The sequence below is a fragment of the Loxodonta africana genome, chromosome 16 (genome assembly GCF_030014295.1).
Source record: "Loxodonta africana isolate mLoxAfr1 chromosome 16, mLoxAfr1.hap2, whole genome shotgun sequence".
Lineage (NCBI taxonomy): Eukaryota > Metazoa > Chordata > Mammalia > Proboscidea > Elephantidae > Loxodonta > Loxodonta africana.
The window spans coordinates 68,712,914-68,726,101 of NC_087357.1; the positions used below are offsets into that span (position 1 = coordinate 68,712,914).

General features: G+C 48.8%; 1 protein-coding gene across 4 annotated transcripts in view; it reads left to right on the plus strand.

The window, feature by feature from the left end:
• ADAMTS14 (ADAM metallopeptidase with thrombospondin type 1 motif 14) overlaps positions 1-13,188 on the plus strand; it is a 104,695-nt gene that overhangs the window by 53,671 nt on the left and 37,836 nt on the right. For all 4 annotated transcript variants that reach the window (XM_064269668.1, XM_023547042.2, XM_003409048.4 and 1 more), the window contains exons 5-7: positions 8,980-9,063; positions 9,816-9,963; positions 12,091-12,196. In XM_064269668.1, coding sequence (XP_064125738.1) covers positions 8,980-9,063; positions 9,816-9,963; positions 12,091-12,196 — 338 coding nt within the window. The remainder of the gene's footprint in view (positions 1-8,979; positions 9,064-9,815; positions 9,964-12,090; positions 12,197-13,188) is intronic.

Sequence of the window (13,188 nt, forward strand, 5' to 3'; positions counted from 1 at the left end):
CTGTCCGAAGAGTTGGCCAGCAGAACCCTAAGGTGCTGCACCACCAGGGCTCCATGGAGGTTAAGATTTACAACACATAGGATAATCACATCAGATCACAAAATGGTAGACAACCACACAATACTGGGAATCATGGCCTAGCCAAGTTGATTTACATTTTTGGGAGAAACAATTCAATCCGTAACAATACTCAAGGTTGATTTGAGCGGGGAGAGGATGGAGGCCAGAGACCAGCTGAGGCTGTGATGGGCTGGTGGAAGGACGGGACAGGAGGTCGTTGGTGCTGTCTGGAACCATCACAGTATGGTTCCAGTACCTACCTCGTGTCAGGCACAGAGCTGACCACTTTAAGCCTGCACTCATTGAATCCTCACTACAGCGTTAGGCAGTCAATATTCCTTTAACCTTGAGGCTAAGCGCCTTGCTAAAAATATACACAGCTAACAGGTGACGGGGAGTCCCTGGATGGTGTAAATGGTTAAGCGCTTGCCTGCTAACCAAAAGATGCCTCAGAAGACAGGCCTGGTGACCTGCTTCCAAAAAATCAGCTATTGAAAACCCTAAGGAGCACAGTTCTACTCTGACACACATGGGGTCACCACAAATTGGAGTTGACACGAGGAACCCGGTTTTTTAACAGGTGGCAGAGTCAGGATTCAGACCCAGATCTGTGTGATTCCAAAGTTTGTGTTTTTCCCTTACTGCTGCTGTGGCGAACTTGGGGCCAAGCATCTCTGGGCCAGAGGGAGGAGGAAGGTCCTGGCACGGGAGAATGCTAGGCCTTGATGGAAGACCTTCTTCCTGGAAGGGGTCTCTTAGCAGAGTCGGGGTCCTGAAGCTTCACCCTGGCACCTTTCTAGCTGTTGGCTCCTGGCTATAGTCGGGCCTGCTGCAGAGAGAATCTGGCAGTGCCTGGCCTGCTGGAGCTGCCAGGGGCCTCTCCTTGGCCGGAGGATGACGCACTGAGTCTCTGGAGTGAGGAATTCCCTGCAGGGCCTGGAGCTGGAGCAGAAGGAGGGCGAGGAGAGGGACAAAGAGACCCTTTCATGGGTCCTCACCAAGCCAGTCTGCAGCCAGAAACTTCCGGTCTCTGTTTTCTCCAGGACCCCTCTTGGCAGCCCACCTGCCTGGGTGGTAGGCTCCCTGCCCACCCCTCCAGTACAAAGGTGTTGGGAACAATTGCCAGCCGATGTTGGCTGCAGCCCTGCCAGGGTCCTAGTGGCGCCCCGTCTAGGCCCGAGAGGCCTGGATTCTGACAGCTGTCAGACCTGGGACTTGGCAGACTTGGCTGGGAGGGTGGCATCCTGTTGGCACTTGAAATGTGTTAAATATTCGTGCTCAGGGCTGGTTTTGAACACCCTAGAAACTGCTTTCGTGCCGACAGTGTATGTTTCTTTGCCAGGCCTTTTCCTTTCGGGGAGGCGTGAACCTCCAAAGCAGCTCATCCTTCCTGCTCATTGGAGGGATTCAAGTCCCACTTCTCCCTTTCTTTTTGGTCCTTTGCTTTTGCCCCCTCTCCTCGCCAGGAGACTTTGTATTCGTTTTGGGGGCACTCAGAGACTCCAGAAACTGTCTTTTGATGAACAGAAGTTTTTAATTTTTATAAGGTCTCATTTATTTGTCTTTTGCGGTTTGTGCTTTTGTTACATATTAAGTAATCCGTTGTTGAAAGCTAGGCCAGATAGTGTTTTCCCTGCTTGTTCTTCTAAGAATTTTGTGATTTTAGTTTGCACGTTTAGGTCCTTAATTCATTTTGAATTCGTTTTTGTGTATGGTTTGAGGCATGGATCCTCTTTCATTTTTCTCCATGTAGAAACTCAGTTTTCCCAGTATCATTTATTGAAGAGACTCTTCTTTGCCGTATCAAGGACTTAGTACCCTTGTCAAACATCAGTTGGCCATAGATGTGTGGGTTTATTTCTGGACTATCAGTTCTATTCCATAGGTCTATGTGTCTGTTTTTATTCCAGTACCAGACTGTTATGATTACTGTAGCTGTATGTTTTAAAATCAGAAAGTGTGGGTCCTCCTACTTTGTTCTTCTCTTTAAACCTTATTTTAGCTATTTGGGGCCTCTCACCATTCCATATAAAGTTGAGGATTGGTTTTTCTATTTCTGTAAAGAAGGCTGTTGGAATTTTTATTGGGATTGCATTGGATTTATAGATCGCTTTGGGTAGTATTGACATCGTAACAATATTAAGCCTTCCAATCCATGAATATGGAACGTTTATTTAAGTCTTCTTTAGTCTCTTTCAGCAGTGTTTTATAGTTTTCATTGTATAAGTCCTTCACATCCCTGGTTAGATTTATTCCTAGGTACTTTCTTAGATGCTATTGTAAATGGAATTGTTTCCCTAATTTCCCTTTCAGATTTCTCGTTGGTGGTATGTAGAAACCCAACTAATACTGTTTTGGCCTTGTACCCTGCAACTTTGCTAAATTTCTCTATTTGCTGTAGACATTTTCTTGGGGACTCTTTTGGGTTTTCTATACATACGATCATATCATCCACGACTAGAGATAATTTTATTTCTTCTTTTCCAATCTGGATAAATTTTATTTATTTTTCTTGCTTTATTGCTCTGGCTAGGACTTCTAATACAATATTGAATAGAAATGGTGAGAGCAGGTACCCTTGTGTTGTTCCTGATTTCAAGGGGAAAGCTCGCAGTCGTCCTCCATTATATATAATGTCAGCTGTTGGCTTTTCATCTATGCTCTGAATCGTATTGAGAAATTTTCCTTCTATTCCAATCCTATTTAGGGTTTTCATCAAGAAAGGGTGCTGGATTTTATCAAATGCTTTTTCTGCGTCCATAGAGATGGTCTTGTGGTTTTTTTCCTTTGTTCTATTGATGTGGTGTATTATGTTGATTTATCTTCTAATGTTGAACCATCCCTGCATTCCTGGAATAAATACCGCTTGGTCATGGTGTATGACTCTTTGTTGGATTCTGTTCGCTAGTATTTTGTTGAGGATTTTTGCATCCAAAAAAAAAAAAAATTTTTTTTTTCGTAAGAGATATTGACCTCTAGTTTTCTTTTCTCGTGGTGCCTTTGTCTGATTTTGGTATTAGGTTATGTTTGCTTCTTAAAATGAATTAGGGATTATTCCTTCCTTCTCTATCTCTTGAAAGACTTTAAACAGGGTTAGTGTCAATTCTTCTCTAAATATTTTGTAGAATTCTCCAGTGAAGCCATCTGGTCCAGGACTTTTTGTTGAGAAGTTTTTGATCACGGTTTCGATCTCCTCACTTGTTACGGGTTTGTTGAGACTTTCAGTTTCCTCTTGAAGTCAGTTTAGGTAGGTTATGTGCTTATAAGAATTTGTCCGTTTCACTACGTTATCCAGGTGGTTGCCGTACCAGTTATCCATAACAGTCTGTTTATGTAATACTCTTTATTTCTGTCGGGTCAGTTGTAATGTCTCCTCTTTCAGTTTTTATTTTGGTTATTTTCATCTTTTCTTCTTTGTCAGTCTGGCTAAAAGTTTGTCAATTTTATTGATCTTTTCAAAGAACCAACCTCTGGTTTTGTTGATTCTCTTTATTGCCTTTCTCTTTTTGATTTTATTTATTTTTCCTCTGATCTTTGTTATTCCCTTGGTTGTGGTAGGTTTAGGCTTAGTTTGCTCTTCTCTTTTGAATTCCTGGAGTTGTCAAGTTAGGTGGTTGATTTAAGATCTTTCTTCTTTTTTCATGCAGGTATTCATTGTTCTAAGTTTCTCTTTGAGTATTGCCGTCACTGCATCCTGTAAGTTTTGGTATGCTGTTGTACTACCATTTTCGTTTGACTTTAAGAAAGTTGTGATTTGTCTTTTGATTTCTTCCTTGACCCATTGGTAGTTTAATAGCGTGTTGTTTAATTTCCATACTTTGTGCATCTTCCAGTTTCTTTTTTCTATTATTGATTTCCAGCTTCCCTCTGTTGTGGGCAGAGAAAATACTTTGTATGCTTCAATCTTTTTATACTTATTGAGACTTGCTTTGTGACTAACATGTGGCCTCTCCTGGGGAATGATCTATGTGTGCTGGCCAGTGGCTTATTCTTTGCTGATTAGTCATTTCTCTCTTGATGCTTATAAGATTTTCTTTTTGACTGATGTGTGCTTTCAAAGATGTGTGTAGGTATGGGTTTCTTTTCATTTCCCCTGCTTGGTATATGTTGTACTTCCTTTATTGGGAGGTTCATGTCTTTAATCAGTTCTGGAAAATTCTCAGCTACTATCTCTTTGACTATGGCCTCTGACCACTACTTTCTATTTAGTCTCCCCTTCAGGGACTCTGCTTAGACTTATGTTAGCTCTTCTCATTCTGTCCTCCATGTCTCTTTACCTCCCATTCTTATTTTCCACCTTCCTGTATCTGTGATACATTTTGGGTAATTTTTTTGGATCTTCTAGTTCACAAATTTCCCCCTCAGCTGTATCTAATCTGATAACCTGCTAAGCCATTCACTGAGTTTTTCAATTCACCTATTATTTCTCTAGGTGAAGTTTTATGTGATTATTTTTAAACCATGCCTAATCATTTTAGCGATCTCTTATTCATTATACATTTTAAAAATCTTTTATTTCTTTAAGCATTTCATACATAGTTGTTTTGTAATCTGTCTGTGACAGAATATTGGAAGTTGTGAAAGTATACATCTGTTATTTGTTTTTCCTGCTGATTCTCATTTACAGAGGCTTATTTCCTTGTATGTGTGGTAATTTTTTTATTTTGAGCTCATATTTAGTTCTTAAGCTGTAGAAATCCCTGGGATCTGAGTTGAGGATGTTCTCATTTGGAGAGAAATTATTTTATATTCTGCAGAGCACTGTGATTTAATTTCTTGGCTGGCATTTCCTCAGCTGTATAGGTAGTGTGCCTTTGAACTCCAGACTCAAGTGAGAAAGGACTCATCTGTTGTGGTTGTACATTGTCTCAGAGAGAGCAGAGAGGCAGACAGGTGACAAGTGGATTTTTTTATAACCCACCCTTTCACGTTGGGTATGGCCCCCCTCAGAGAGTCCCAGCTTAGTGAGGAATCATAGGTTGAGCTCTCCCATGTGCCTGGGCCTAAGGCTCAGGCTCTGGTCTCTAAGATGATGTTAACCCTCAAAACTCTAGGTTCCTGCCCTCAGTGTTTGTCTTAGAGCAGCTCTAGCTCTAGGCTTCACAGCTCACTATTCTGGTTTCAGCTTGCTCTTCATTTATTGGACCATGGGGAATTTCCATTCCTTTCTCGCAAGTTCAGCAATGCATTTAAACATGAGTTTCTTATTGTTGATCCAGAAGCTGGTTGTATCATGGTAGGACGCCTTGGGGAGTATCTGGCCTGCTCTACTGACTTGTCTACCTGGGAAACTGAGGCCCAGCAGGGTTGGCCCTTGCCCATGCCCACACTGTGGGTGAGGAAGGTGAACCAGGCTGAGAACCTATCTCCCGACCCCCACTGCTGTTCACCCCGTGACGTGTGGTCTAGGCCGCCAGGCCTCAGCTGGTCCCGTGGAGGTCTGTGGAGGGTGGCTGTAGTATTAAAGGCTTTGGAGGGTTCACTTGGAGAGAAGTCTCAGACAGACTGTGGTCATCATCTGTTCCTGGGAAGGGAGCAGGCGTGCTCAGTGAGCTTTAAGAGGAGATGGGGACGGTGGAGAAGATGGACAAGAAGGCTGAACCAGGCTTGTGGCGTGGAGAACTTTCAAATTGCTGAGAGCTCCCCCTGCTGGCGGTGTATGAGTGTGTATACGTCAGATGCGGGTTGACCTCGGTTACCCGGACAGCAAATGACTCTGGCGTTCTTTTGGTGCAGTTCTGTGTGGCTCTTGCCCGCCCATTCCCTTTGCCAAGCCTGTGTCCATCTCTTCCAAGGGTCCATGGGATTCTTGGTCCAGGGATCATTCCAGCTCCTTCGGCAAGCCATGCAAACTCCTTTCCCCCAGACTCCTGTGGTATGACAGGTGAGGTCTGTGCCACAGAGCTCAGTATACCAGCCACCTGAAGCCCTGGGTCTCTGGGTTGTTTTTCAGAGTGCTGAGTAGCCTTTCCAAAGGGGATGTTGTTTTCTGCCTTCTCAGTATTCGCATTTAGGCCAGTTTCCTGGGAGGTGGCATCTGGAGCCCCCCATTCAAGCCTCCACTAATGTTGGACAGTTGAGCTCTGATTCCACCTCTGGCCCAGGAGGCAGCGGCCCCTTCCACCGGTCCCACTCTGAGTACCTCCCAGCGCCCTGTGGCTGGAAATCTAGCTATTGGAGCAGGATTCGTTGAAGGCCTTGGTGGGTGGATTTGGCCTTCTGAGGGTGGGACAGAGATGAGTACACAGAGGAGGATTCTGGCAACAGCCTGCCTGATCTACCCTTGGAGAGAGATGAAGGCAAGACTCCTCTCTTCTCCTGTCTCTGGACGACTGGTGGGTTTAGGTGTCAATATGTGGGGCACAGATGTGGCTGCTGGAGCACGCACTGCCCATGGAACCATCCTTGGCCTGCACAGCTACACGGCACAGCAAGGAGGCCCTGGACACAGACTGCACTCCCCCGTGTACATGGAGGCCATGGGCATGTTGGAGGGGGTGAGAAGTTGGGATGATTTAAGAGTCTTCCTCTTGCACAACGATTATCATCTCAGCTGATTGCAAAGAGTCCTTAGGTTTGAATCCCGGCAGAGAGAAAACGTGTGTGGCTGACTGGAAACCCGCTCCCCACCCTTGCCCTGCTCTGCAGATCCTTCTAGGACAAGCTGGGGTATAACGGGTTGAGGAGGACATGGTCTCTTGATGCATGCCATTCTTCTCCTGTGGCTTCCTTGCTCCTGCTGAGGGAAGGGCAGAAGGGCTGGCAGGAGGCCCCTCTGCCAGTTGGACTTTCCATCATCCCTTGTGGTAGCTGTTGGGGCGCCTGGTTTCCCACAGCAGCGCCGGTCTCCAGTCTCACTAATCAGTGGGGTCCAGACACGGGCGCCAGGCAGGCCCAGGGCAGGGAGCCTGGTACTGGCTGCTCCGGCCCATGTGCTCCTGGATGGGAGCAGCTGCCAAGCCTGGGCATAAAGGAGAGGGGCTGAACTGGGTTTCTGGGGCATACGCGTCCTTTGCTGTCGTGGCTCTGTGCTGCAGCCTGGCTGTCCATACCTGGCTGGCCCAGGAGGGCTCGTGGGGCCCAGGAACACGACTGCAGCTCCCCCTCTCCCAGGGGCTCTCACGCATGTGGGTTGGAAGTGCTGTTCCTCTACATTCCATTGACAGCAGCCCCTTTGTGGGTTGTAGGTTGGTGACTGCTTATGAGCAAAAAAGAATTGGTGGCTGAAGGGTATGGAGAGACAGAAGTGATGAAAACAGGAACACAAATGACACTTCACCCCGCCTCCCAGGAAACAATGTGGGTGGGAGTCAAAGGCTGGGTTCTGCTTGTGTTCCCATCCCTGACTGTCCCCGTGGGCCTCTCTGCCTTTTGTGGCTTACTTGTGGTTCCCAGACATTTACACACCACGCCAGCCCAATTCCAAACCATTACTATCCCCATTCTATAGAAAAAGAAACAGAGGTTCTAAGGGGTTACCTGACTGGCCCTGAGGCACTCAGCTCAGAAGGAGCACAGCTGGGCTTTGAACCCAGGACTTTAGTTCCCAGTAGCTGCATTGCTGCACCATTCACTGTTGTGTGCTTTCCGGCAAGTCACTTCTCCTCTCTGAGGCTCTCAACGTGCAGCAATAGGAGATTAGTTAAATGAGTGATGGTCCATCCGCACGCACACATTAAAGATTGTGCTTTTAAATACATAGAATAATGTGACATGAAACAAGCAAAATACAAACAGGTATATTCAGTATGGTCCCAATTTTGTAAAATAACCTACGCACACCCGTGGAAGAAAGAATGTTAACTGTGACTATATATCTGACGAATAATAGTGAAGTTGGTTTAATTGTCTTCACTTACTTGTTTTGTACTTTTCAGAATTTTTTATAGTGAAATGTTTTATACTCAGAAAAAAAAAATTTACTTTAAAATAGTTGGAGTTCTCTAGTAATGGGGTGGGCACCCTCAGGTAGGGTGAGCTCCCTGTCCTTGGAGGTGGGCAAGCTGAGTGTCATTTGTTGTGAATGCTCACTGTTCCAGGGGCTTTGGGTCCCTGGGCGTGTGGGAGAAAGGAATCATCTAGACCAGTGCTCCTGAAATTGGGCCATGTATAAGGGTCACCTGGGGACCTAGTTCAAATTCAGGTTTTGATCCTTCATGTCTGGGGTGAGACCTGAGATCCCGTGTGTCTAACAGGCCCCCAAGTGATACTGATGCTGCTGGGCCAAGCTCTAGAGCGCTTTTCTCCCTGAATTTGCCCTGAAGGAGTGCCCACTGCTGCTGTCCCAGTGCCTGGGCACCCTAGGGCAGACAGATTCTTCCAGTAATAATTGGAAAGGTAGAGGGTTGTTAGGATGAGTGACTTGAACCGGGGTTACTTGGGCCAGGTGACGTTTCTGGAAGGGGCTCTTCAGAGAAGATAAGAGTCGTGGTCAGAGGAGCTGGGTTGAGACCAGGCTCCTCCATACTTCGGCTTTGTGGAAAGAGCTCAGGGTTTGAACCAGACAGTCAAGGATTTGAATTCCAGCTCCACATCTTGCTAGTTGGGTGTATTTGGGCAAGTCAGTTTGTCACTCTCAGCCTCAATTTCTCTGCAAGTGGAAATACGAATGCTGGCCTGACAAAGTCATGGTAAGGATGAAATGAGAGAACATATCTTAGGTACCTAGCACATACGTGTGGTACATGGTAGGTCCTTAACCCAACCCACTGCTGTCGAGTTGATTCTGATTCGTAGTGACCCTACAGGACAGAGTAGAACTGCCTCATAGAGTTTCCAAGGAGCGCCTCGTGGATTCGAACTGCCGGCCTCTTGGTTAGCAGCCGTAGCACTTACACAGTATGCCACCAGGGTTTCCTTAGTAGTAGGTCCTTAGTAAACACATTTCCCCTTAAACGGCATTCTCTTCTCTCCTTCCAGGTGGACGAGATATACCATGATGAGTCCCTGGGGGTCCACATTAACATTGCCCTTGTCCGCTTGATCATGGTCGGCTACCACCAGGTAACACCCCTTGGCAGCAGGAGGTGAAGGGCTGGGTGGAGGGAATAGCATCTAGAAGAAACTCTGTCTTAAGCATCAGAATTCTGAGACGATTAGAATCGAGGCTTTGGTGGAAAAGGCAGTTGGGGGTTGGTAAGTGGAGACTATGGGTGCCCTCCAATCTAAGGAAGTGACAATCCTACACCCTTATAGCTGGAAGGCCCCCCTCCTTGAGGAATGGATGGGGAAACTGGGGTTCAGAGGGGGCGGCGAGGAGTCAAGTCCTGCCTTGGTTGAGCCCTGGGCTCCTGGGCTCTGCAAGCTTAGAGCAGTCACTCTCTTCCAAATGGGGGCGACAGCAGAGCTTTCCTCTGTGAAGGCTCAACTTATGAAGATCAACTAAGATAAAGTGAAGGTAAAATGCCAGCACAGGGGAAATGCTCAGTTAATATTCTTTCGTTATCCACAGAAATGTTTAACAACCCTCGCTTTGCAGGTTAGTTCAGGGGATTAGAAATAACATGTGTCGAGTTCCCAGCAGACACACGTGCTTGGCGCGTGAATGTTCAGTAATTGTTCCCCAAAGTAGGGAGGACTGCGTGCGGCAGCAGCTGGGGTCAGGACAGCTGGGTGACCTTGGGAGAGACACTGCAGCCCCATGGGCCGCAGTGTTCTCATCTCTAAGTGGGCGGAGAGTGGCCTGGGTGCCCCCTGTGGTCACTGGGGCCTCTGGGGGCTCCGCCCCAGTGCTGATCACCTCCCGGCCCCTGCAGTCCCTGAGTCTGATTGAGCGTGGAGACCCCTCACGCAGCCTGGAGCAGGTCTGTCGCTGGGCGCACTCCCAGCAGCGCCAGGACCCTGGCCACGCTGAGCACCACGACCATGTCATCTTCCTCACCCGGCAGGACTTTGGGCCCTCAGGTACGCAATGTACTGTATTTGGTGTGGCCAGGTCTGTGCCGCTCCCAGGTGAAGGCTCAGGGCTGAGCCTGGGCATGAGTGGGCTCTCTTTGGGGCCCACTTGGGGAGGTTTGAAGGGCAGTGTTCCCATCTGCAAAAAAGTCCATGGGACTCTGGGGACAAGACATAGATGAACAGGTGGGTGGGCTTTGAAGTGCCTCCTTGGGGACCAGGGGAAATGAAGGGGCCCCAACTCTGACTCCTGCTGTCTTGGCTGAGCCTGGAAGAACCTGTGAATGAATGGTCAGGCCCTAGGCCCTGTGCTTAGTGTCCCCAAGCCCTTAGTGGTCTTCAAGATGCCTCTGCCCACACCATGTCCATCTGTCCTCATTGCAGCCTGTGGCATAAGTAGGGCGGGGCTTGTGTGGGCTGCAGAAAAGGAAGCCCATGCTCTGTCCCCAGCTCCAGGCCTCACTAGCCCAGTCATTTAAGATCACTTCATCCCCTGGACTCCAGTTCTCCCAGCTGTTGAGTGAGGGAATAATACTAAAATTTGCCTGCTCCATTCAAGGGGCTACACGAGGTGTCTGTGAAAGACTGTTGATAGCTCTCAGCACTGTGCAAACATTATGAAGCTATGATCGCCCCTAGCTTTCCATATGGGGAAACTGAGGCACAGAGTGCTACAGTGGCTTGTCCCCATCCTGTAGGAGAGGGGAGACAGATTAAAGACTCAGACTCAGATCTCCAGGCTCACAAGTTGAGGGCTTTCTGCTTTATTCTGGTTTGATGGTAAAAATGAGTCAGCCAGCCATGCTCCTACCCAGTGAGCTTCTTGTCTAAATCATTGAAGTCCCAAATGTGGGTTCCCATATATGCGAACTCACACATACACAGATACACACACGTGTGTACACAGACAGACACGTGCACACACACAGTGTATGCACAGATACACATATAGACTTGCACACACAGACACATGCACACACAGACACACAGACTTGCACATATGCACACACAGACACATGCACGCACACATATACATGCATGTGCTTACATCAGAGGTACAGCAAATCCCAGACCTCAGCATAATAGAGGCCCCAGAAACCTCCCCACCACAGCCTCATCCTTTTAACCCCCAAAACCGTCTGGAGTAAAGGAACATTTCAGCAACCCTGAGTGTGGAATAGTTGTCTGGGCAGCCACAGGCCTGGGCAGGGAGTGTAAGCAGGGAGCACTCTCTCTGTCACCTGTTCAGTTCTGTAGGACCTCCCCTAGTCCAACACTATCTCCTAGCCCATGAGGAGGCCCTAGGTCAGTCTGGAGAGCTGGCCCCTGGAACCACCTAGGACTCCACATCTGTTTAGTAAGGGCTGGCGGCAGCCACAGGCCAGCCCCATAGCTCTGCCCACGGTTTCCCAAAGATGCTGCTCACTACCGTTACTCCGTTACTGCACTTGGCCCATGTGCTCCCCCACCCACATGCCCACTTCCCCACCCTAGAAACCTGTCTCACCTGCCCTCAAGGCCCAGTTCCCACGCCCCCAGTCAGTCATTCTCTGGGACCCCTGAACTCCGGTTGAAAGCATTCCCTCTTCCATGTCACTCCTGCACAGCCTGCTTTCTTCCTGGAATTTGATCCCTTCTGGCTCACACCTAATCGCCTGCTAAGCCATGCTCTCACTAAGTCTGCCCAAGTGTTGACTTGGATGGTGCTTGGATCTGATTCCTTTCTGCTGTCCCTATAGTATCTGACACAGCACCACCCGCCCCCAGGAAGCAGCGGAGCTTGTTTGTTGACTGATTGAGGAACTGACTGGCTGGGGGGGAGGATGCTCAGCCAGAAGTGGTGTGTGCAGACTCAGGTCCTTCTGGAATCCCACTGCCCAGCTGAGAGCAGGGGCTGGGAGACTCTGGGAAGCTGCTGGCCAAGAGGGAGCCGTAAGCTTTAGGTGGTGGGGCAACTGGCCCAGGTTTGTTCTGTGGCCAGGCAGGACTTTGCAAGTGTTCTTCCTCCTCCAGGGACCCTCCAGCAGAGACCAAGCTCAGATGTCCCTGCAGTGGCCCAGCTGGGGGCAGACCCCCAGGTGTCCTCCTTCTCCTGCCCATGACCTCACTCTGCCCTTTCTCCCTCTCTTCCATCAGGGTATGCGCCCGTCACTGGCATGTGCCACCCCCTGAGAAGCTGTGCCCTCAACCATGAAGACGGCTTCTCCTCAGCCTTCGTGGTTGCCCATGAGACTGGCCATGTGTAAGTGGCAGCAGGAGGGCGGGCAGTCTGGTGGCCCTGTGACTTTGGGCCTGTGATGTGAGCTCTGAGGAGGCCTGTGGGTGTAGAGGGCTTTGCTTCAGATCAGGCCCTGGCCTTGTGTCCCAGGAGATGCCAGAGGATCCAGCCTGTGGCTGTGGTGCAGGGACCCAGAGCTGCCCGTGAGGGAGGCCCTGCCCCAGCACTGTCCTAAGGGGAAGGGAGCCAAGGGACCAGGGGACCACAATTCTGGGCCCTCATTGGGCACAACCTCCCAGTGTCAAGGCCATCACAGGCACGTGTCTTCTCCCTCCAAGTGGTCTCCATCTCTGGCCTCCCTTCATCTGTCCACATCTCAGGGCTCTTCTGAACCCCGTTCCAGCCCACATCAGTGCTCAGCATACCCCAGGCAGCTTGCTTGAGCCCATCACAAGCAGCACACTCAGCGCTTAGGCAGCAGCCAGGCGAAACCTGGGTCACTTTATGCCCAGACTTGGGTTTTGTTTATAGCATACTTGTCTACCCATTCAGCAAATATTTATGAAGGACCTACTGTCTGCCAGACCGTCTCAGTTATCTAGTGCTGCTATAACAGCAATACCGCAGGTGAATGGTTTGAACAAAGATAAATTTATTCTCTCACAGTCTAGTAGGCTACAAGTCAAAATTCAGGGCGTCAGCGCCAGGGGAAGGCTTTCTCTCTGTGTCAGCTCTGGAGGGAGGTCCTTGTCATCAATCTTCCCTTGGTCTGAGAGCATCTCAGCACAGGAACCTTAGGTCCAAAGGACGTGCTCTGCTCCTGGTGCTGCTTTCTTGGTGGTATGAGGTCCCTATGTCTCTCTACCCACTTCTCTCTTTTATACCTCAAAAGAGATAGGCTTAAGACTCTATCATCTTATAGATCTCATCAGTATAACTGCCACTAATCTGACGTCTCAGTGGGGAGGCTGGGGCAAACAAATGATAAATCTCCCTAGTGTTAGACGGTGCCTCCC